Source organism: Pelophylax lessonae (assembly GCF_965119305.1).
Source record: "Pelophylax lessonae genome assembly, chromosome: 2".
NCBI classification, from domain to species: domain Eukaryota; kingdom Metazoa; phylum Chordata; class Amphibia; order Anura; family Ranidae; genus Pelophylax; species Pelophylax lessonae.
This window is the reverse complement of record NC_138769.1, coordinates 321,208,033-321,233,601: the sequence shown is the minus strand read 5'-3', so window position 1 is coordinate 321,233,601 and position 25,569 is coordinate 321,208,033. Positions and strand designations below refer to the sequence as shown.

The window sequence follows — 25,569 nt, the reverse complement described above, 5'->3', positions numbered from 1 at the left end:
CTATCCTTCATATAAGATAGGGCCAGGGACTATTCATAGGATTCAGATATATTGGGCAGACTAGATGGGCCAAATGGTTCTTATCTGCCGACACATTCTATGTTTCTATGTTAACATGCCGTAATAGAATACAGTTCCAGGAACTGCGTAGGCGATTGTACTAATGGGAAGTAATCTAGCCAGGGCTACCAGATGCATACGATATTTTTTGCTTCATCGAAGTTGAGAATCTGCGTCTTTCACGTTTTGCAAATGTCTGTTTCATGGCCGAGAATATATGGTTCACAAGATCATGGTTTTGTTTGGTAGCGCCTTCTATCTGTTTGTGTAGGAGCACCTCACAAGGGTCTTTTTGTAAGTTTATGTGTAACATCGAATTGACCACATTGCAGACCCTTATCCACAGTCGTTTGACCTCAAGGCATGTCCACCATACATTCACTGGCCATTTTTTTAGGTACACCTTGCTAGTACTGGGTTGGACCCCCTTTTGCCTTCAGAACTCCCGTAATTCTTCCTGGCATAGATTCAACAAGGTGTTGGAAACATTCCTCAGAGATTTTGGGCCATAATGACATGAAAGCATCATGCAGTGGCTGCAGGTTTGTCAGCTACACATCCATGATGCTAATGTCCCTTCCACCACATCCCAAAGGTGCTCTATTGGATTTAGATCTGGTGACTGTGGAGGCCATAAGAGTACAGTGAACTCATTGTGATGTTCAAGAAACCAGTGGTGAGATGATTTGAGCATGGCGCATTATCCTGCTGGAATTAGCAGTCAGAAGGTGAGTACACTGTAGTCATTAAGGGGTGGACATGATCGGCAACAATACTCTGGTTGGCCATGGCGTTTAAATGGCTGATTAGCAATTCAACAAGGTGTACCTAATAAAGGGGCCAGTGAGTGTATATGCTTCAAATCATCTAAGTCTGAGCATCCCCTAAAGCAGGGGTGTCAAACTCAATTTAGTCACGGGCCGCATCAGCATTATGATTGCCTCAAAAGGGCCGGTTGTATCTGTAAGACTAGATGTCAAGAGCATCCCCTACCCTTACATAAGGCGTTAAGAGCCTCTCCGCTATCAAAAGTTGAGTCCCCCACCCTCCCTTACATCACAGTGCACCTCCCTTACCTCTTGGTGCTGCTGGGAAGAAGCTGCAGGCATTCCTGGAAAGCAGAAAGTATAAGGTCTGGAGGAGGACTGGAGCTTTCCTGCAGCTACAGGAGAGGTTCGAGGGCCACATAAAATGGCCTGGAGGGCCGGATTCGGCCCACGGGCCTTGTGTTTGACACCTGTGCCCTAAAGCATGTAGAAGGGTAGGTAGAGAGATATTGAGCAATTCTAGCAAGGGTAAAGTACCATCTGGGACAAGACTTTGAAAGAGTTTGTTAAAGCTGTTCTGTTATGAAAGAAACCAAATAATGCCTCCCACATTTTACTCCAGGTCTTGGGGGGTTTGCGTGGTACTAAAGTCCCTTTCCCAATTAGAGCAGTAAGATGGGGTACATGAGTTGAAATTATATGGAATGGAGCAGTATAATAGAGAAATGAGACCTTGGGTTGTAGGGGACATCAGACATCTGGTTTCAAATGCCATCGCTGTCATTGACCGATCATGGTTTTTTGTCAGGGATTCCAAAAGGTGAGGAATTTGGAGGTAATGAAATTTCTCAATCTGGAAAATCGTATGTATCTTTGAGACGTTGGAAGGGGATGATGCTGTAAGGGGACAGTAAGGACCGAACTTTCGTCAAGCTCTTGTTGTGCCATCAGGGATAGCTCTTGGGACTCTCTTCAGACCTGGAGGGAATAAAGGGATTTTAATATTTCAAGAAGGTGGGGGGGACTGTGGTGATATTAGATGAGCCGAATATTTTATACAGGACAGGGTTTAAAGGTGGGTGAAGTTGGTGCGGGAGCCAAGGTAAAGAAGAAAGCGGGACTGAGTCAGTGTTTACTACATCAATAAGGGTCCAGAGAGATGCGGCCTTTCCTGCAAATAGTTGAACTAATGGAGCTTTCTGAGCTACTTTGTAATAAGTGATATTCTGCATCCCAAGCCCTCCCTGCGTCTTGTGTAGGTAGGTGTAGGTGTCTGTTCAGTCTCTGTTTGATCGGGCCCCAGATAAATTTGAATAGAAGATGCTGCAATGAGTGTAGAATATTTTCCCGTGGGACCAGAACAGGCAAACTCTAAAGCGATATAACAGTTTTAGCAGTAGTCATCTTTACCACATATATCTGCCCGAGCCAGGAAGTACATGTTTTATTCCACAACTCTAGTAGCCGAGTCAAAGTTCTAATCAGAGGGGGTTAGTTGGCACCAAATAAGGCAGAGAATGTTGGGGTAAGCGTGAGTCCAAGATAAGGAATGAGGCAGACAGTTGAAAGGAGAATTGGGTGTGCACCATCTGAAGAGTGGCGTCCGGCAAAGAAACATTTTAGAGCGCAGGATTTGACCTGATCTACATAGAGACCCGAAAGGAAGGAAATGCCATTCAACACGGATAGCAAATTGGAAAGTGTGATATGTGGGGATGTGATGTACATCAAGATATCATCAGCAAACATGGCTTAACTTATGGTGCACGCTGGCCAATTCAATACTCCTGATGTCAGGACTCGAATGTGAGCAGCCAGAGGTTCCAGAGCAATTATAAAGAGACGTGGGGAGAAGAGGGTACATCCCTGACGAGTGCCTCAAGCTATAGAGAAGGAAGGCGATTTATGTTCCATATACTTCACTGTGTGTGAGGGGTCACTATGCTATACAAGGCAGCAATCCATTGAGGGAATGAGTCGCCCACCTTCTATGGGTCAGAGCCGCTCTTACGTAGGTCCAGGATACGGTGTTGAATGCTTTCCGAATGTCTAAGGAAAGCAACAATAATTGGTGAGGCCAGCAGTGTGCTGTGTGAGTGAGGAGTGTTCGACCGATATTGTCCTAGGCCTGTCTAAGAGGCACAAAGCCCACCTGGTCTTTATGCATCAGGCGGTGTAAAACCTGATTCAGGTGAGTAGCGAGCACTCTGGTCAGGATTTTTATATCGACATTTTCTTTGCAGATTCATATATACTGTATACCTAGGCGGATGCTTCTGTCCCCCGCCGGCTCTAACCCTGAGAATCAAGCAATCAAACACTGCAGAGCTGGTGGCTGTCAGTGTCCAGGCATGTAGGTCTTCATTGTCGCAATCTTGCCCAAGCCTGGACCAGCTCTGTGACGTGATGAAGCCTGCTGTAAGCTGAAAATGGGTCACAGGAGAGCAGGACGAACTGCATTCCTGTGATCCACAGGAGAAGTACTTCTCCTTTTAAGGAGTATGATAGGACGGAGGTTGGCCCAGGTTTGGGAGTCCTTATCTGGCTTGGGAAGCAACACCATAGAGGCCCATAACATAGTCTTGGGTATGTTTTTACAATGTCTAAGGCTATTGAAGAGGAAGTTAAGGTGTAAAACTGCTACATCCAATAGTTTTTTGTAGGAAAGGGCCATAAATTCACCTTGACCCGATCATTTGTGGGGTTTTAGATCCTAATACCCTATCATACTTCCTTTTTGCATAGGCTGTGTAAAAATTGTAACTAAAGCTGTAGAGAAGAAAATATTTTAGCTAAACTTTAGCTTTAAATATCTGTTTTGTAGCTAAACCTCAGAAATTCTATGAGAGGTGGTAGAGCCTCGATTTTTTTTTTTTTTTTTTGCTTCCATTAATTGGTATGAGTATTGAAAATTAAATAAACTGCAAAAGGAACTTTGTTTTTTTTTTTATTATTATTTTTTTTTTTTTTTTAATGACACCCTTAATAGAATAGATGGCATTAGAAAAACATGCACCTGCTACCCTAACCTCATCAATCCCATCTTGATTCTCATTTGTTTACCTTCTTGGATTCAGAAGCTGACAGCAGCCCATGACTAGATCAATTATCAGCAGGAACAGCCTGAAGTCACTTTCCTTTGCAGATAAAACCAGTCATGCAATTTGTTACTAGTGCAGATGATTCAATGATTCCTTGTGATGATCTAGCAGTTTGAGGTTTATGAAGAAGAGATGAAAATTCTGAGTGATGAATGTCTCTTGCATCGGTTACAGAAGTTTTCCAAAACTCTTAGCTGCTATGGATTATTATCCCAATGTTGCTTTCATGGCAGAGTGACCATTGAAGTGTTGAAGATCTTTCACAAAAATTGATGAAATATTTGTCCAGTTTTTGTCTGCTTTATGCTTATGGTTGTCAGTTTTCTAGCAATTTCAACTCTTGATACATTTCTTGATTACTTTATTGCTATTGATAATTACATTTTGCTATTGGAAATTATTTGAAATTATCTAAAAATGCACTAACATGATAAAAGCGAGCCATATTATTATTATTATTATTATTATTATTATTTTATTATGATACGGGATTTATATAGTGCCAAAAGTTTGCGCACTTTACAACATGAGGGCAGACAGTACAAATACAATACAATTCAATACAGGAGGAATCGGAGGGCCCTGCCCTGCTCGTTAGAGCTTACAATCTAGGCGGGAGGGTCAAGTGATACAAAAGGTAATAGCTGTGGCGAGGGAGCTAGAGAGCAGGAGGTCTTGAGAGAAACGAAGAAAACAATTAGTTTGGTATTTTGAGTCCAGGCTAGTGATGCAGCTGGGGGCAGAGGTGTGGATGACTTTGTAAGTTGTTAGTATTTTGAAAATAATTTGTTGGGTGAGTGGAAGCCAGTGGAGGGACAGACAAAGGAGTAGCAGATCCTGAATGGTTGGTAAGGTGGATGAGCCTGGCAGCAGCATTTATGATGGACTGAAGGGGGCATTGCCTATGTAAAGTTAATGGTCATATGTATGGTCATTCTCAGTGAAAAATCTGCCCTTCCTTGTTTAGGTCACCAAAATAGCCACAATCTCCTACCCAAGTCAACTAATTAACCGCTTGCCTACCAGCCGTCATAGTTTTACTGCGGCAGGTTGGCTTTGTCCTGCGAAACGACGTACCTGTGCGTCGCTTCGCAGGACCGGTAGCGGGGGCAGACGCCCGCCTATCGGACACAGAGGGAGCCAATCAGCAGGTCGGGCGGCCACGATTGCCGTCGGGCACCCGCGATTGCTCCTCGTGGAGACAGAACGGTAAAATGATGAAGAAAATTAGATTTTTACATTTTTTTTATTGGGAATGTTATATAGCAGAAAGTAAAAAAAATATTGTTTTTTTTTCAGAATTGACGCTTTTTTTGTTTAAAGCGCAAAAAATAAAAATCTCACAAGTGATCAAATACCACCAAAAGAAAGCTCTATTTGTGGGAAAGAAAGGACATTTATTTTTTTGGGTACAGCGTCGCACAACAGCGCAATTGTCAGTTAAAATAACGCAGTGCCGAATCGCACAAAAATGGCCTTGTCATTAAGGGGGTAAATCCATCCGGTCCAAAAGTGGTAAACAAATGCAGGTCACTGTCAGACAGTGGTTTGGTGATCCGTTATACAGATAATTTTTTTATCGTATTGGAAAATTTCTTTGTGCAGCAAACCACTCCCCAGATGCTCATAAATGCTTCTCAACTTCCTTTTTATTAACAATTACACAGCCCAGTTATTGCAGATGATACTCAGATCAGTTGCATCATGTGTTCCTTCAAGCCATGTAAGAATTCTTGCACTAATTAAATCTAACATTTGCAAAATGATCATATTTTAAAGTGGTATTAAACCCAAAAGCAATAATTTTATTCTATTGCAGCTTACCAGTTCTTAGATGTGGTGGCTGCATTAGTTTTTTTCTTTTTTAGGCTTTCTTTCTTTCTTTTTTTTTTTTCACCTGGGGATCTAGCCAGTAGGACCGTTTGATTTTCAAAAGAACAAGCTCTCCTGAAAATGTAGCAGCTACAGGGATGAGACAAACCATTTACCACTGAAAGGGGTGCTTACAACAGTCAGTTTTTATTTGTATATGTAAACCTTTATCCCAAAAAGAAAAGAAAACCATTTACTGTAAAGCTGGCCATACATTATACAATTTTCTTATTCAATTTCCTTTAGATTTACCTTTTAACTATGTAGTGTAAGGGCCTGCCTGATTGCATAGAAATTGAAAGTGTTTAAGTTCGTCCTTATATTATATGGTTTTGGTAAATCTAAAGGAAAAATGTACACAAACATTGTATAATGTATAGCCAACCTAACTTCTTTTTAAGTGTTTGATGAGGTTTGGCTTCAACTTGTTTAGTGTATCTAAATCTGCTAGTACTCCCCTCCCTCCCTAAACTGACAATGCTGCTGTTCAAAGGTGCCCTCAAATGCAGCCACCACATCTAATGATTGGTAAGCTACAATGTATTACATTTTTGGTTTAATACCAATTTAAAGGACCTGGAAAAGCATGTGCATGTCTGTTGTTGGAAAACTTCATGTGAACATGTTCATTTTGGGTTTGTAAGTTTTAAAGCAATGAAACCATAATTAGGATGAAACTGAGGAATCTGTAGCTTAGAAAGCTATTCAGCAACGGCAGGTCGCACATTTTTCCTTGACATATTATTTTTAGCTTGTGTATTATGCTAACATATGAATTAGACAAATATTTAAATGTATTGTTTCTACCTTAGGAAAGGAAAGCTAGAAGCTTTCAGAGAAGTCATCATGTAACCGATCCTTTAATTCGTCGTCTGGGACTAGAAGCAGAACTACAGGTAATCTTTCTGTAAATTTGACTTTGTGGATGCTGCATGAGACTGGCAAAAATACCTTTTTATTATTTTACAAGCCCTTACCCATTGAATAATCTGTATCATAAATGAATTTCAAACCATGTCAGTGGTGAACCTATTTAAAACAGTTTGGTTTGAGGGATTAATAGAGAAGAATGATGAAGATACTGAAGTGGGGGAACATATACAGTAACTCAAACATTAGATTGCACAGCTGGAAACAATAGGAGTTGTCACAAACCAGTGGATGCTTCAAAATAGCCTACTTATTCTGAGTCAAAGTATTGAAATAATATGATCAGTACAATAACATAAAAGCCAGCATTTTCAGGTCAGCAATATCAAACTCCACATTTCTCTCCAGACAGATTTGAGGAAATTCTAATGGGATGAGATACATATGCTGGTAATTGCACCTATAGGTTGCACTGAAAAATGTAAATGAATATGGTGCCCATATACAGTATATGTACACTGTGTGCAAAGTTCTTGTAGTCATATTCTTTCACCACAAGACACCTGTGGGCAAATGTACTGACCATGATAGTTATAAAGTAGGTTGTTATTCAAAGGATAGCAAAGCTGAGACTGTAAACAAAGTAATAAGCCAGGTGTCGTACCAGGACTGACCAATATATGTAGGCGGCACAGGTGCAGGCACTTGATCAAATAATGTCTGCCTTCATCTTCATCTAAACACAGCAACTCCTCTCATACAATCAATACTATAAAGAAACATGATACTAGCATGGCACGTCATTTTAATATATGCCATGGAGGTAATACCATGGCGATTCCTATTCAAGCTATATAGAAGGTTACCACCCCTTAAAGAGGGGGAAATAGATTCAGATTATTATGCAAATGAGAGGTGTACTGGATTTTTCAACCCTGAGTTCCCACATATGCGATGATTATTATTATTATTATTATTATTATTAATTTTATATAGGATTTATATAGCGCCAACAGTTTACACAGCGCTTTACAATATAAAAGGGAGACAATACAGTTACAATACAATAAAATACAAGCGGATTAAGAGGGCCCTCCTCAGAAGAGCTTACAATCTAATAGGGTGGGGCAGGGGTTACAAGAGGTTATAGCTGTGGGGAATGAGCTGATGGAAGAGGTAAAAGATTAGTTGGAGGAGTGATAGGCTTCTCTGAAGGGATGAGTTTTCAGGGATCGCCTGAAGGCAGCTAGAGAAGGAGATAGCCGGACAGATTGAGGTAGAGCGTTCCAGAGGATGGGAGAGGCTCTGGAAAAATCCTGGAGATGAGCATGGCAGAAGGAGTAGGAGGTCTTAGGAAGAGCAGAGAGGACAGTTTGGGTGATATTTGGAGACAAGATTGGTGATGTAGCTTGGGCAGAGTTGTGAATGGCTTTGTATGTTTTGTGGTTATCACAAAAGGAGCAAGAAAGAAACAATAGTTCCTTATCCCACCCACTCAGCGCTTAAGTGATGCAATCCTCAAAGGATCCAACATATACAACTAGCCAAACAGCCAGATGTAAGTTCTCATGTGCCAGTATACCCAATAAAGCAGCCGCTATACTCAAATCATAACATGTAAAAAGGTGCGTATAGGAGCCACAGCCCACATAAACACTAGCAGCGCTAGCAAACAACCTCTAACCAGGTTGTGGGTGTATGGCAAAATGGTGATTATAATAAAGCCAAAGTTCATAAGTCCTTGGTGTTCTCAGGGTGAAGTCACACGAAGGATAGGGTGCATAGAAAACGTGTTATATAGTGTTGAACAGAACTTCTTTGTTGGTCACTCTGCGACTACCGTATCCTTCACCTCACCACTGTGCTCCCCCCCTTGAGAGTGAACACGTACCCTTAACGCTAGGGTCTAGCGCTTTGTTTAACGGATGATCCTCCACTCCCAGATGGCGATCCCCTCAGGACTCCACAACAACCAGTAGAGATGTGAACAGCACCTCCTCCTCTCCTCAGGGCATTGATGTCCAGAACTGAATTGCACTCTTTGAATTTGGAGATTTCCTGATCTAGAGTGTCCAGTAATACCACTTGATTCTGCGTGAGTTCCTGTAAGGCAAGCTTCGAATTCTGAAGATTGGGTAAGTAATGAGCTAGAAGTCCTTCACTGAGTTGCTCCACAGCCTTTACATCAAGCTGGTCGTCTGGCAATCCTTCGTCGATTGTGTCATTACTTGGCCCTGCTGCACCCTCTCCCCCTTGGGGTATCCTGCTGTCTACTGTCTGTCCATCACCGCTGCCTGCTTCCTCCATGAAAATCTGTGCACCCTATGCACCCTATCCTTCGTGTGACTTCACCCTGAGAACACCAAGGACTTATGAACTTTGGCTTTATTATAATCACCATTTTGCCATACACCCACAACCTGGTTAGAGGTTGTTTGCTAGCGCTGCTAGTGTTTATGTGGGCTGTGGCTCCTATACGCACCTTTTTATATGTTTTGTGGTTAGTATTTTGAATTTAATTCGCTGGGCAATAGGGAGCCAGTGTAGGGATTGGCGGAGAGGGGTGGCAGACACTCAGCGGTTGGTAAGGTGGATAGGCCTGGCAGCATCATTGATGATAGACTGAAGAGGGGATAGCCTATGGAGAGGTAGGCCTATGAGAAGGGAGTTGCAATAGTCAAGGCAAGAGATAAGGTGTGTGAATGAGTTGCTTGGTGCTTTCAGTTGTTAAAAAGGGGTGAATTTTAGAGATGTTACAGAGGTGAAGTTTACAAGCTTTTGACAATGATTGGATTTGGGTCTGAAAGAACAGGTCAGAGTCTAGGTCTACACCTAGTGCCCTGGCATGAGGGGAGGGATTGATGGTTGCGTTACTAATTTTGATGGAAAAGTCATGGAGGGGGGCATAGGCGGGGGGAAAATTACCAGCTCCGTTTTAGAGAGATTTAGTTTGAGGAAGTGGTGCAACATCCTGGCTGATATGTCCGTAAGTAAGTTAGTAATGCGAGAGGGGACTGAAGGAGTGAGGTGAGGAGTAGACAGATAGATTTAAGTGTCATCGGCGTAAAGATGGTATTGCAAGCCGTGGGCGGTTATCAAGTGACGCGGTGTAGATCGAGAAGAGAAGGGATCCAAGAACAGAGCCTTGGGGAACTACAGAAAGGGGCAATGGAAAGGAGGAGATAGAGTTGAAGGTAACACTGAAGGAGCACTGTGATGGGTAGGAGGAGAACAAAGATAGAGCAGAATCTTGGAAGCCAGATGGAATGGAGTTTATTAAGAAGGAGCGGGTGGTCGTCAGGATCAAAGGCCGCAGAGAGGTTAAGTAATAGGAGTATGGAGTAGTAGCTATTGGTTTTAGCAGTTAGTAAATCGTTAGTGAGTTTTAGTAAGGCAGTTTCTGTGGCGTGCTGCAAGCAAAAACCAGGCTGTAGGGATCAAGAAGGTTATTTTCACTGGTAGGGGCTAAGATGTTTGTGCACTAAGCGTTCCAAAAGTGTAGAGGTGAATGGGAGCAGTTAGATGGGTCTTAGGTTGTTCAGGTCGGTGGGGTCCAGTGAGGGCTTTTTAAGTATGGGAGTCATCTGCTTATGTTTTAGAGGGGAGGGGTAGATACCACTAGAGAGGGAGAAATTGAAGATGTGAGTGAGGGAGCATAGGATAGAAGAAGAGGGTGACCATAGTAGTTGTGAGAGAACAGGATCCAGGGGACAGTTGGTTAGGTGGGCACCTGAGAAAATATTTGTAACCTCTTCAGTAGTAGCCAGTTCAAAAGAGGAGAGCGTTGACTGTGCTCCTAGGCAAGGTATGTTGAATGGGGAAGATGTACGTACAGTGGAGGTGTCCTCACCTATTGCATCAATCTTGTCTTTGAAGTGATTGGCAATCTATTGGGCAGTGAGTGAGTTAGTGCGTAGAGGGGGTGGGGAATGAAGCAGAGGGTTGAAGGTTGAGAAGAGCCGACGGGGACTGGATGACAAGGTATTAATGAGAGAGACAAAGCAGGCTTGTTTGGCAGCATGAAGGCAGGAATTGTATTTTAGGAGGGCAGATTTATATAGGGTGAAGTCCTGCAGGCATTTGGTTTTGGTTCAAGAACTTTGCAATGTCTCTTGAGATTTCTACTGTTGTCAGTTTGCCAGGGTTGCAATGGTCGAGGCCTGATTCTGCGTGTAGTTAGAGGAGCAAGTGCATCCAGTGATGATGAGAGTGAACTGTTGTAAACATAGGTGGCCAGGTCAGGACAGGACAGGCAAGAGATTGTCATATAGGTGGTCAGTAGCAGAATAGAGAAGAGAAGGGTTAAAGTGACAAAGGTTCCTACAAGTAATTGTTTGCTGCTTGGAGGGATGGGTGATTGGAGGGAAGGATACAGTGAAACTAATGAGGTTGTGATCAGAGAGAGGAAAGGGGTCGTTGATAAGGTTGGCAGGAGTGCAGAGATGGGAGAATACAAGGTCGAGGGTATTACCATTGGAGTGAGCGGAAGTGTATGTTCATTGGGTTAGATCAAAAGATGAGGTTAAATAGAGAAGTTGAGTGGGAGCTGGGCTGTTAACATTAAAAAGGATGTTGAAGTCACATAGAATGATAGTGGGTATATCAGAGGAGAGAAAGTAGGGTAGCCAGGCAGTAAAGTCCTCACAAAAGCGAGATATTGGACCAGGAGGCCGATAAATTGCTGCAATCCTCGGAGAAATTGGAGAAAACAAAAGAATATAGTGCATCTCGAATGAAGAGCGGGATAGAGGAAGGGATAGGAAGGACTTGGTAGATGCTTTGTGGGGATAGAAGGAATCCAACTCCACCTCCTTTCTGTCCGTTGGGTCTGGGGGGGGAGTGAGTCCCGTGGAGCCCACCATAGAAGAGGGCAGCAGGAGAAGCAGAGTCATAATTGTGAAGCCAGGTTTCAGTTATGGCGAGTATGTTAAAGCTATGAGAGCTAAAAAGGTCATGCACAGATGTGAGCTTGTTACAGATGGAGCGGGTATTCCAAAGGGCACATGAGATTTGGTGGCTGGTTTTAGGAAGCAGGGGGACAGAAATTAAACTGAGTGGATTGCGGCTGTTGCCAGAGGAGTAGGGGTGCCAGATATGTGGTTTGCAGTTAGAACATGGAGGACCACAATTTGAAGAAACGTCCCCTGAGGCTAGGAGGAAGAGTGTGAGAAAAGTAAGATGGGAGTGGGATGGAGGTGATGGGTACAGTAGTAGAGAGAGGGTAGGGGTGATAAATGTATGCTATAGGGTAGAGAGGAGGGGTAAAGTAAGAATATTTTAAGGATAGAAGACACCAATGTGAGAAGAAGAGTAGAAGGAGCATGTTTGTGGATAAAGAGTGAGAATCTGACTTCAAATAAATTAAATATCGAATGCTGGTTTGCTTGCCGTCTCTCCAGAGTGGAGCAGAGTTCTTGTATCTTTATACAGCTTTAGTTATCCTGCTGTAGTTAAACTGCAGTGGTGAAACTGTGACCGAGACACTCAAGAATGAGACATGTTGTCTGCACCTTCCCATAGGCCGCTTTAAATTTATAGAGATAAATACAGTATATATTGGCAAGCATTTGTCACTTGATCAATATAGGATCTGATTTGAGACACGTGAATATGGGAGGGGAGATGGACCATACCAGGCCAGACACAGACAATGGTTGTAGAAGGTAATTGAGTCTCTTGATCACTCAAGCCAAATGGAGTTGAGAATCAATCACCAGTTATGTGGCTAATGCAGTGCATTTGTTATAGAGCTAGCATTAAATATAAAAGTTTTTAAAGATATGGCAGCAGAAGACATAGTCAGGCAGAGCAGGGTGTACATATGGATAGCCATATGGAGACATTTACAATCAATGTCCTGGGTGTTATCAGAGTTGAGTTGATGAATCCGGTGTTATCGGTTCTCAAGCTTGACAGATGTTCCTGATTTGATGGTAAAGGAGAACAGACATTGCATGTGATTCGCACTGCATTGCTGTGCAGATCACATGCAATGTCTGTGCAAATGCGAATTCAGCCATACAGTTGTATGGCTGAACTTGCATTGGATTCGCTTGAAAAAGGTGCAGGAACTGTTTTTTTTTTCCCCTGCACTGAAATCAGACCGCATGTGTGGTCACTCTCTGGGTGGTGAAATATCTGTTGTTATTGCCAGTCCCTCTGCTTTCCTATTAAAAACTGACCACACTAGGCATGCAAGCACTGTTTTCTGTCTGTGCTGAGAACTAAGCCTGCTCTCCTGCAATATTTAGACTTGTGTTGACACACTCCCCTGCACAGCCATTCACTAGGAAGATCAGTGTATTTCAAAAAAGTAGAAAAAAACTACACTCAGAAACACTCTTTTACATAAAAAAGCTGCTAATACAATTTGCTGGTCACAAACCTAAAAGTGCAACGCTTTTCTTAAAAAATCCCACCAAAGTGCATATAGTCTTTTTCCATTTTCCACAAACATACCTTGAACAGGGTGAATAAGGATAGGGTTGTATCCCAAGGAAGAGACCACCACCTCCAAGGGAAGCACACACAGCCTCTTACCAGATGCGATTGACCATGTTTTGTGGCATCATGATGGAGACACTTATGCAATTAGTAGAAACCAGCAACTCCAGGATCTTGCATATTTGGAAGGCTTCCCTCATATTGTTGCTTTGCTGCTTTTACAGAGGGAACTTTGAAACAGGAGAGGTTGAACCTGCACAGCTGGCCAGATTAACCTGATAATATACATTGTGGATCCTACTCTGTGTATCAGCCATTGAAAAAAACACCTCTGCATACTGTGTGACCATCCTACTCTGGAGGGGCTTACAACTGGATGTGTTAGTTGATTGATCGGATCGTTCCTTGAGCCATCCCTGGAGCATTATTGTGTGTTTTGACCACCTGTAAAAGTGTGGTCAATTGCATCTGGTAAGAGGCTGTGTGTGTGCTTCCCTTGGAGGTGGTGGTCTCTCACTTGGGATATATCCCTATCCTTATTCACCCTGTCAAGTATTGTTTGTGGAAAAGAAAAAAGGGCCTCTAAATACACTTTGGTGTGATTTATAAGGAAAAGCGCTGCACTTTTATATTTTATAAGATCAGTGTACTGCTGCTTCTCCTCCCCCAGCTCTCTAAGCTCTTTATTCAGCTGAGAACAAGAGGGTATGTGATCACTTATAAAAAAAAAAGGGGGGGGGGGGAATTTATCATTTTCATTTGCAGTGGGAAAAATTATTTGATCCCCTGCAGATTTTGTAAGTTTGCCCACTTGCAAATAAATTAAGGGTTCTATAATTTTTTTATCATAAGTGTATTTTAAATGATAGATACAGAATATCAACTAAAAATCCAGAAAAATACATGATACAAATGTTATAGATTGATTTGAAGTTTAGTAAGTAAAATAAGTATTTGATCCCCAAGCAAAACATGACTTAGTACTTGATGAAGAAACCCTTGTTGGCAAGCACAGATTTAAGATGTTTCTTGTAATTGGTTACCAAGTTTGCACACATCTCAGAAGGGATTTTGGTCCACTCTTCTTTACAGATCTTTAAATCCTTAAAGTGGAGTTCCACCCAAAAATGGAACTTCCGCTTTAGGTATTCTAACCCCCTGACATGCCACATTTGGCATGTCATTTTTTTGGGGGTGTGCGGGTACCTAGTTTTGACAGGTACCCACTCCCACTTCCGCTCGGAGCGCCACGGCGCCCTGAATGGAAGTTCTCCTCTCCCCCTCCCTCCCTGCAATCTTCTGGGACATGTCAGAGGTCCCAGAAGATTGCCGGCCAATCAAGACGCGCAGCGTGACTCTCGCATGCGCAGTGGGTACCCGGCTTTGAAGCCGCAAACTGTCACAGCCGGGTGCCCACAGCAGTGATGCCGGCGCCGAGGGAGAGGATCGAGGCTTCGGGCGGCCGTATCGCTGGACCGTTGGACAGGTGAGTGAAATGGCTGGAACTCTGCTTTAAGGCTTCTTGGCTGTTGCTTGGCAACTCAAGGCTTTAGGTTCCTCCATACGTTTTCTACAGGATTAACATCTGAAGACTGGCTAGGCCCCTCCATGACCTTAATGTACTTCTTCTTGAGCTACTTTGATACCTTGGTGGTATCAAACCCAAAGCATCATGTTTCCACCTCCGTGCTTGACTGTAGGGATGTTTTTCTTAGGGTAATTTTTTCCTCCAAACACGAGTCTATTTAATGCCAAAGAGCTCAATTTTGGTCTCGTATGACCACAGCACTTTCTCTCAATTCTTCTTTGAATTATTTAGATGCTCATTAGCAAACTTCAGATGGGCCTGTACATGTGCCTTCTTGAGGAGGGGGACCTTGCAGGCGCTGCAGGATTTCAGTCCATGGCGGCGTATTGTTACCAATGGTTTGTTTTGGGACTGTTGTCCCAACTACCTTGAGATCATTCACATGCTCCTCCTGTGTAATTCTGGACTGACCATTGATGGTTGTTTTATATTTGTTCCATTTGCAAATAAGCGTTCCAACAGTTGTCTCCTTCTCACCAAGCTTCTTGCTGATGGTCTTGTAGCCCATTCCAGCTTTGTGGTCTACATTCTTGTGCCTGACTTCCTTTGACAGATCTTTGGTCTCGCCCATGATGGTGAGGTTTGAATGGAGGAAAGAGATTCTGTGGACAGGTGTCTTTTATACACATAATGAGTTGTCGTTAGGAGCACCTTCTTAAACTGACAGGACTAATCTGTGTACCACATGAGCACATAGTCTGTGGAAGCCAGAATTATCGTTGGTTGGTAGAAGATCAAATACATATTTTACTCACTGAACTGCAACTCAATTTATAACACTCTGTTTCAAGTGTTTTTTTCTGGATTTTTGCTTGATATTCTTTCTCTATCATCTAAGATACACCTATGATAGAAAAAATGAGACCCTTAATTTCTATGAAAGTGGACAAACTTACAAAATCTTCAGGGGATCAAATAATAATTTTCCCCACTGTATATGTATACACAATTTTTTTTTTTTTTTGCATTTTATTTTAAATTGAAAGCGTTTGTACTCCGCTTTCCTATTTTTACCTACAGGTAAACCTATGATAAGGCTTACCTGAAGGTAAAATGAATATCTCCTAAACCTGCACGGTTTAGGAGATATTTACCCTGCATGCAGCCGCTGGCGTCAGGGGCGCATGCACTCTGAAGGTCCGGCATACCGTGCTGGAACTTCAGAGCTTCTTGCCAGAAACCGAGGGCTTCCATGCGCATACGCAGGAGTGACATCCAGCGCGGCTCCGGCCACTCACAGCACCGGAGCCCACGATCCCGGAAGAAAGGACGGGAGAAGATGTCAGCCCTCTCAGCGGTGAGAGGGCTTTGTTCTAAGGTGAGTATTTCATAATGTGCCAGTATGCAATACATACTAGCACACTATGCCATTATCTTGCAGGTTTTTTTTTTTTTTTTTTTCAGTGGGTTTACAACCGCTTTAATGGGTTGTTTTACAAGGTGAGGGTTCATATATACTTTAATAAAATGTGCTAATTCCTAAATGCAACAGCACATAGAACCAGTACAGTTTTACCTTGTCTTGGTCTAACCAGCACAGTACATTCTGATTGTTTCAGTGGGTTACTGCATTTGAGAATTAGTACTGTCCATTGAGTAAGGGCTCTTTCACACGGGCACTCCGTATGTCCGCAAATCATCCTATTTTTTTGCGGATGATTTACGGACATAATGTATGTCAATGGCATTGCGGATGTCAGCGGATGACCATCCGCTGACATCCGGTTTTCTTCCTTTCAGTTCTGTTCCGTTTTTTGGAACGGAACAGAACCCTATTTTTCTTCCTTTCAAAAAACGGAAAGGAAGGAAAATCGGATGTCAGCGGTGTCATCCGCTGACATCCGCAATGCCCATAGACTTACATTATGTCCGCATATCATCCGCAAACGGATGGGATGATATGCGGACTTACTGAGCGGATGACACAACTGTCATCCGCTCCGTGAAGAAAAAAAAAAAAAAGTCCCGCAGCGGACAAAAACAGTGGAGCGGCCGTCTGAAAGAGGCCTAAGGGTGATCAACAAATATAAATGTATTAGTATTTTATAATAGAATAAAAATGGTGTTGCACTAGGTGTAGGAGTTTCTTAAGATGGCTACATTTAATAAATTCTGATTGTACGATCTCCTTTAGTGTTCATCAACAAATGTGTAGTTCAGAAGTCTACTTAAAGCGGAGCTCCACCCAAAATGGGAAGCTCGGCTTGTTCACACCCTCCCCCCTCCACTGCCACATTTTCCACTTTTTGGGAGGGAGCGGGTACCTGGTTTCCACAGGTCCCTGCTCCCACTTCCGGGTAAGATCGCTGCGGCGATTTCCAAACATTTCTGGCCCCTCCTCCTTTCCCCGCTGAAGGCTTCATTTCCGGTTTCCCTTACTTACTATGTCGGGGCCTGCACCCGAACCCGATTTGACTAATCGGCTCAGGGTGCCGACATTGTGGGGTCCCTGGATAGGTAAGTGTCTTTATATTAAAAGTCTATTTTTTTTTTCCAGACTGAAGCTCCTCTTTAACTGTTTAAAAATTTAAATGAATTGTTTGGGTAGCTAAAAGCAATTTTTCGGTCTGAATGTAATGTGTATGGGCAACCTAATGGAGATTTTGCAGATACTGTGTAGTCTGGTTATGACTGTGTAAGGTAGCTTACTAGATCTCTAGATCTACACAAATGAATTTAATAAAAAGGGTGAAAATAATTAAAACTGGTCACAAAAGCTGAAATATACATGTCTACCACCCACTTTTTTATGTTGCTGCACTGTTCTCCATCTGAATTAATGTCTGTTTGCTGATGTTTCTATAATCTTATGTAGGGTCATACTGGTTGTGTCAACTGCCTGGAATGGAACGAGAAGGGGGAGTAAGTATTTTGTGCAAAGGAATGTGTTACTTTCTGTGCTCCTCTTTGTTTTATCTGCTTATCTGTCACGTGAAAGATCTTGTATATCCATTCATAAACTAAATTTCCTCATTCATCACAAAGACCTTGGTTTCTGTATTTTCGAGTGTGAAATGGACAATTATGTAGGCATTTTCACTTTGCTTTTACTGAGAAGTCAGCAATGGCACAATAAAAAAATTGTGGATGAGTATCGGTACCCCATAAACTTCCCAGACAACAAAATAAAATTAGCAAACTTTATTACATAGGCAACTATCATTAAAATACCTTAACATACACATCATTTCTTTAAAAAAGAAGAGATGTGCCCCAATGCCAGAGCAGGAGAAACCTCCAATGTATAAACACAGATAAATATGTAAATAATTTAACCACTCTACTACCGCTCACAGTAATACTACTGCGGCAGAGTGGCTCGTTCCCGTCCAGTCACGTAGTATTAACGTGACTGGACTCCTCCCCTTCTGGGCGGCGCTTGCGCGCCGCCGGAGGCTCGCTCCCGCTGTTTTCATTCACAGCGGGAGTCGGGCCAGGGGAGGTGCAGCGGCGATCGCCGCTGCTCTTACCCGATCGTCGGGGATCGAGTCTGGAGATCCGCCCGCTGTGTGTAAACACAGCGGGCGGATCTCCATAGTGACAGGGAGTGACAGATCGGACTGTTCAGCATAGCTGGACATCCGATCTGTCCATGAATCACACAGTCACCTCCCCCCCTACACGTCAGTAAGCACCAGGCATACATTAACCCCTCCCTCTCCAATAAAATTAACCCCTTCCCTGCCAGTGTCATTTTTACAGTAACAGTGCATATATATAGCACTGATTACTGCAGTAATGTCACTGGTACCCCCAAAAGTGTCAAAAATGTCAGTCAGGGGTCCGGTCTGTCCGCCGCAATGTCGCAGTCCCGCAAAAAAAATCGCAGATCGCCGCCATTACGCGTTAAAAAAAAAACACCAAAAATGACAGAAATCTTTCCCTTTGTTAGTAAACGCAATAACTTTTGCGCAAACCAATCAAAATACGCTTATTGCGATTTTTTTTACCAAACATATGTAGCATAAAACAAATTGGCCAAAAACTTTTAAAAAAATTGGTTTTTACATCTTTTTTGGGGGGAATTTCATATAAAAAAATGTGAAAAATATTGTTATTTTTTCAAAATAAACGCTCTTTTTTTGTTTATAGCGCAAAAAGTAAAAATCGCACAGGTGATCAAATACCACCAAAAGAAAGCTCTGTTTGTGGGAAAAAAAGGACGTAAATTTCGTTTGGGTACGGCGTCGCACGACCGCGCAATTGTCAGTTGAAGTCGCACAGCGCCGAATCGCAAAAAGTGGCCTGCACGGAAGACAGCAAAATCCTCCGGTTGTAAAGTGGTTAAACCATAAAGGCCCGTACACACTTGACAGAAATCAGACGAAATATCCACCGATTTTTCTCTCATCGTTCATAACCGTTTTTAGTTGACAGTGCATAAATGTTCACGAAATTTCTCGTCCAATTTTTTTATTTTTTTTTGGGACATTTGTTCCTAGACTTCCGGGTTGTCAGCAACTTCAGATCATGCGCGGTCTTTCATATCCGATTTTTCACGGACGTACTGCATACACATTAAACGAAAATTGGTCGTCTGGGGACGGACGATAAAAATTTTGGTGTTTGTCCCTCCGGTTTTTTTCATCTAAAATGTCGGCATCGACTGCTGAAAGTTGTGTACACACCGCTCAGGTGAATCTGTACTAGTAATCCCACGTGGCCCCGGCGCGCCACCGTAACAATGCAGACAAAAAGAGAAAATCGGCCGCACACCACAAAGGAGCTTGAATGAAGCAAATTCTCGTTCATTGACACATGTCCAAGTACAAGGTACAAAAAGGATAAGCTAGACGCGTTTTCCCGCGGACACTTGCTTGTTCACTAGCAAGTGAACTGTGTCTGTGTGAAACACGTCTACATTTTTCATAATTGCTTTCTGTTTATGGAATTATGGTTTCATTTATTTACATAGTTATCTGTGTTTGTACATCGGGGGTTCCTCCTGCTCTGACAGTGGGGCACATATCTTCTTTTTTAAGAAATTATTTATATGTTGAGGTCTTTTAACAAAAGTTGTTTATGTAATAAAGTTTGTTAATTTTATTCTATTGTTTGGCAAGTTTTGTGAAGTTAATGGGGTACCGACAAAATCAGTACTTGTCCACATTTATTTTTTATTGAATCTCCTATTGGGATGTGGTACCATGTACGGGTTTAGGTTTTGGCACTAGCCCAATAGTTTGTATGAAATTAAGGAATGGCAGCCTTGATGTTTCTCTCAGCAAAGGATTATTTTAAATATACAGTAAGTGTGAACGGGCCCTAAATTCGTTGAACTGTTTGAACTAACCTGTATGATCTGATTGGGGACATTTTACCTTCCTTCACTGATTCTTTTATGAGCCCTCATGTATAAGTACTTACCCCTTTCTCTTTCGTTCAATGACAGACACAGCTCCTCAGGATTCCTGACCATTAGGTTATACTGCCCCCTACAGGAGTAGGACACTAGGCAGAAAAAAGAACTTGACTACGCCTATGGGCAGTCCCAGGAGGTATACTCCCCCTCTCTGCTATAGATACTCAGTTTTCTCTTACGTCCTCCGACAGTCGCCGCCACTTCATAATCTTCACTAATGGGGTAATTGACCTTTGCTCCGCAGGAGTAGCTAGGCAACAAGATTTGTTAATATCAAAGCTTTTAGCATATCCCACCCCTAGGGGGTGGTCCCCTCAGTCAATACCTCCCTGCTTCCAGCATTCTCAACTCAGTTTTCAATTGCCTAGCTTAGGAGTAGCTGGCTGTTCCTGTGCTGGGGCTTTCAGTCTCAGCCTTCTATCCTCTTTTGGATTTTATTTCAAGTATTTTTCTCTTTCTTTTACTTAGCTGTTTTTTTCTCAGCATTAGTTTAGTTTTCTTCGGATGAAGATGATCATGCGGAGCTGGGTCTCGGTCTGGCCACCCTGGATCCCAGGGCTGTGTGCCAGGGGTTTCTCCAGCCTGCCATCGAGCGTTCAGCTCAGGTTTCCCTGGCATATTGAACGACCCATCCCTGTTCGCTGCAGGGATGCTGCCTGTGAGGTGGCTACCTCACCGGACGCCATTTGCGGTTTCGCACCGCAGTCCACTGCGTCCTGGCTGCGACACTCCCTGTCCTCAGTACAGCGGTTTGGTCGCTAGAGAAGGCTCCCCACGCCATCCGGAATGGTGAGTAAATTTCTATGTGGGGACCTGTCTGTTTGGGTGTCAGTCTGTGACTGTGTGACCCGCATGTCTGTGTAAGTGCTGAGCTCCCTGTCAGATTCCTGTGTGGAATAGCTGCCTTTCTGTGGGCTGCGGGGGGGGGGGGGGGCTCTCCGGCTCTGCTGTGTGAGATGTACGGGGCAGACTGGGATCAGACATGCTGTGCGGCGACCGCTGCTGCGGCCCGCCATTTTTCTCGGCAAATTGTGGTGACCGGCCCTGTGTGATACAGCGTGGTGTTTTGGCGCCAAACGCCGCCATTTTGGCGGCGATCGCTCCTGCAAGCACATGTCGGCGCCATTTTCTTGTTACCTTGATTCCCTCAGCCGAGCGGCCATGTTTGTGAAGCCTTCATAGGCTATATAGGGCGGTCAGTCATTGCATCACTTCCTTTTTCACTTGAACAACGATCGGTGGCAGCAGCTGTGTGCTCTCTCCAGGTTTTTACCTTCCTTATCCTGTATTTCCTGGCTCAGTGCTCCTTATCCCTGCGGGGGTCGGTACATACAGTAGTGTGCGGTGGGCTGCGCTCGCCGCGGTCTTAAAGGGGCAGTCCTTTATTTCAGTTGATACTGGGGCATGGATTCTCAGGACTGCAAGTTTCCTCCCACCCTGGTAGGGGGCCAAGGGGCTGCTGCATCCCCCGAGGGGGCTGATCTGGCTGCTGTTGTAGCGAACCTGGCTTCTCAGGTGCAGATGCTAATGGCTGATTGATCCGCAAAACGGCCCAGGTTATCTATTTCCTCTGATTCAGAGGGCGATGGGGCTGCTATGGCTGGAGTGCCCTTCTCAGGGTCTCTCTCATCTCTGGACCTTGTGGGGTCTGAGGGGGAGGCTGAGGTAGAAGGAGTTGATATTTCTCCCCCTGGCTCGCCTGAAGAGCTTGCACTCATGGATGAGTTGATTACTTCTATCAAGGAAACACTGCATCTGCAGGATGAACCATGTCCTCCTGCTTTGATGTCCTCTTATGGGACTAAAAGGAAACGCAAATCAGCGCAGGTTTTTCCCTGCCCTGCGGAATTTCAGCGCGCTGTTGATGAGCAATGGCGCAATTTAAAGAAGCCCTTTACTGTGCCAAGTAGGTTCAAGCTGCGTTATCCATTTACACCCACCACTGATGAGCGTTGGTGTGTGCCGCCTCAGGTGGATTACGCGGTGGCAGTTTTGAATAAATCTACTGCGATTCCTGCTGAGGATACCCCGGTGTTCCGGGACCCTACGGACAGGAGATTGGAGTCTCTGGCCCGTCATACTTATACGGTTGCTGCGGATTGGACGCAGGTGCTCAGGCGCACCCTGGTGGCTGACTGCTCCGCCGACAACGTTGGCTATGGTAGATCAAATTCATCAGGGTGTCATGTATTTGTGCGATGCGGACTTGGATTTAGTCCCTTTGGCTGCACGTCTCTCCAGTGTAGCGGTGTTGAATCGTCGCCTGATATGGCTGAAATGTTGGTCGGTTGACCAATCCTCTCGCAAGACTCTAGCTAATCTTCCCTACGCGGGATCTCGCCTTTTTGGCGAGTCTTTGGATACTCTGATAAAGGGAATTTCCGGGGGTAAGAGCACTCTCTTACCCCAAACTCACAAGAATAGGTTTGTTCGCGGTAAGAAGAATACCTCGTTCAGGCTCTCTCAGGGGTCCTTTCGTGCCTTTCGGTCACAATACAAGGGCAAGCCCTTCAAGGGCCAGGGCTCCCAGAAGAAGCAGTGGGCAGGGAAGCAGAAGTCCGGCCAGTCCGGGTCCGCTGCCCATACCAATTCGGCCTGAAGGGGCGCCCTCACCCGGTTCTGGGGTGGGGGGACGTTTGCTCGGTTTTCTTCAACCCTGGCTGGCCCGCATTCGGGACAGGTGGGTTCAGGAAATCGTTCGATCTGGATACAAGATCGAGTTTCTCTCTCGGCCGGCGAGCAGATTTTTTCCCTCAAATCTTCAGCTGTCTCCGGAGCGTTTGCAGGATCTGCACCTGGCGGTGCGGGACCTGCGGGGCCAGGGAGTGGTGGTTCCGGTGCCTCATCGGGACAGATTTCGGGGGTTCTACTCCAATCTGTTCACTGTGCCCAGAAAGGAGGGCAAGGTACGTCCGATTCTGGACTTGAAAGCTCTGAACCGCTTTGTGCGGGTCCGCAAGTTCCGCATGGAATCCCTATGCTCAGTGGTGGCTGCCCTGAGTCCGGGGGAAATCATGGCCTCCATCGATTTGAAGGATGCGTACCTTCACATCCCCATTTTCGAGGGTCACCGGAGGTACCTTCGATTCGCCATTGCGGAGGATCATTACCAATTCGTGGCGTTACCCTTCGGTCTCGCTTCGGCTCCGCGGTTTTTCACCAAGGTGATTGCGCCGGTCCTGGCTTTATTGAGAGCCCAGGGCGTCTCTGTCTTGGGATATCTGGACGATATCTTGCTTCGGTCTGCGACCAGTCAGGGCCTGGTGAACGACCTGTCCACCATGATGCAGACTCTGCAGGAGTTTGGTTGGACGATAAATTTTCCAAAATCAACGTTGTGTCCGTCGGTTCGTCTTCACTACCTGGGGACGATCCTGGACTCTGCTCAAGCGAAGGTCTTCCTGCCGGAAGACAAGCTCCGGTCACTTCAGGACGAGGTCAGGTCCCTCAGGGACACTCAGTGCTCGTCCCTCTGGACATGTATGAGATATCTAGGTCTGATGGTCTCGGCTTTCGAGGCGATTCCCTTCGCCCAGTTTCACACGCGGGGTCTTCAGGCGGAGATCTTGGCCAAGTGGGACGGGCGTCCACAATCTCTGGATCTGCGGATCTCGTTGAGCCGCCACACCCGAAGGGGTCTTTTGTGGTGGCTCCAGTCCCCGGTGGTGTCGGGGGGCAAGTCTTTTCGTCCCTTGTTGTGGACGGTGCTCACCACGGATGCCAGCCTGTCGGGCTGGGGTGGTGTTCTGGGTGTTCTATCCGCCCAGGGAACTTGGTCGAAGGAGGAGTCCTCCCTTCCGATCAACATTCTGGAATTGCGAGCGATAAAACTTTGCCTTCTGCATTGGTCGGAACGGCTTCAGGGCCGTCCGGTTTGGGTTCAGACGGACAATGCCACAGCGGTAGCCTACATCAACCATCAAGGGGGCACCCGGAGTGCCCGTGCTGCTCGGGAAGTAAATGACATTCTGTCGTGGGCCGAGACGCACGTCCCAGCGATAACGGCTGTGCACATTCCGGGGGTGGAGAACTGGCAGGCGGACTATCTGAGTCGCCAGACCCTGGACCAGGGAGAATGGTCCTTTCACCCGGATGTCTTCCAGATGTTGTGCGCGAAGAGGGGTCTTCCGGATGTGGACTTGTTCGCATCTCGTCTGAACAACAAGGTGGAGAGGTTCGTGGCAAGGACGCGCGATCCTCGGGCAGACGCCTCAGAAGCGTTAGTGGCGCCCTGGCATCAGTATCGTCTGATGTTTGCCTTTCCACCAATTCAGCTGCTGTCCAGGCTGCTTCGCAGATTGGCCTCGGAACCGCACGCGGTGATTCTGGTGGCACCGGACTGGCCTCGCCGGTCTTGGTACGCAGACCTCGTAAATCTGGCAGTCGACGTTCCGTGGCGCCTGCCGCTTCGGGAAGACCTTCTGTCTCAAGGGCCGATATTCCATCCTGCTTTACAGTCGCTGGCTTTAACGGCCTGGCTGTTGAAAGCCAGGTCCTGAAGGATAGGAGTCTCTCCCCTGAGGTCATTCCCACTTTGATCAAGGCTAGAAAAGCCTCTTCGGGAAAAATTTACTACCGTATTTGGAAAGCGTACTTTGCCTGGTGTGAGTCCAGGGGGTATTCCCCTCGCTCATACTCGGTGTCGAGAGTGTTGGCTTTCCTCCAAACTGGAGTGGACCAGCGTTTGGCGCTGGCCACAATTAAGGGTCAGCTTTCTGCGCTGGCTGTTCTTTTTCAACGCCCTGTGGCGTCTAATTCATTGGTTAGCACCTTTGTTCAGGGGGTGCGACATTTGGCCCCTACTAGGAGGGAACCTTTGCCTCCATGGGACTTGAACTTGGTTCTGTCCGTGTTACAACAGGCTCCCTTTGAAAAGATCAGGGAGATCTCGTTGTCTCTGTTGTCCAAGAAGGTTGCCTTTTTGGTGGCGATCACTTCGGCTCGCAGGGTGTCGGAGCTGGCAGCTTTGTCCTGCAGCTCTCCCTACTTGGTGATTCACTTGGATGAGGTGGTCTTGCGACCTAACCCTTCCTTTCTTCCGAAGAGGATCTCGGAATTTCACCTGAATGAGGACATTGTCTTGCCTTCGCTTTGCACGAAGCCTAAGCATCCGAAGGAGGTGGCTTTGCATGCCTTGGATGTTGTTCGGGCGATCAGGGTTTACCTGTCATCGACTAAGTCTTTTCGCAAGTCGGATTCCCTATTCGTCCTTCCAGAGGGACCTCGGAAGGGCATGGCGGCGTTGGCTGCTACCATCGCCAAATGGATCAGACAGACGATTGTGCAGGCCTATTCTTTGAGGGGGAAGGTTCCTCCTTTCCCTGTGAAGGCACACTCTACCAGATCTCTGAGTACGTCTTGGGCCTGTCATCAGGCTTCTGTGGCCCAGGTGTGTAAGGCGGCGACTTGGTCGTCCGTTCACACCTTCTCCAAATTTTACAAAGTGGATGTTCAGGCATCGGCAGATGCTTCCTTTGGCCGTAAAGTTCTTAGTGCGGCAATGCC

General features: G+C 45.2%; 1 protein-coding gene across 4 annotated transcripts in view; it reads left to right on the top strand.

Moving 5' to 3' along the window:
- Positions 1-25,569, top strand: part of WDTC1 (WD and tetratricopeptide repeats 1) — a 78,228-nt gene that overhangs the window by 15,309 nt on the left and 37,350 nt on the right. For all 4 annotated transcript variants that reach the window (XM_082247059.1, XM_082247062.1, XM_082247060.1 and 1 more), the window contains exons 3-4: positions 6,613-6,696; positions 17,518-17,564. In XM_082247059.1, coding sequence (XP_082103185.1) covers positions 6,613-6,696; positions 17,518-17,564 — 131 coding nt within the window. The remainder of the gene's footprint in view (positions 1-6,612; positions 6,697-17,517; positions 17,565-25,569) is intronic.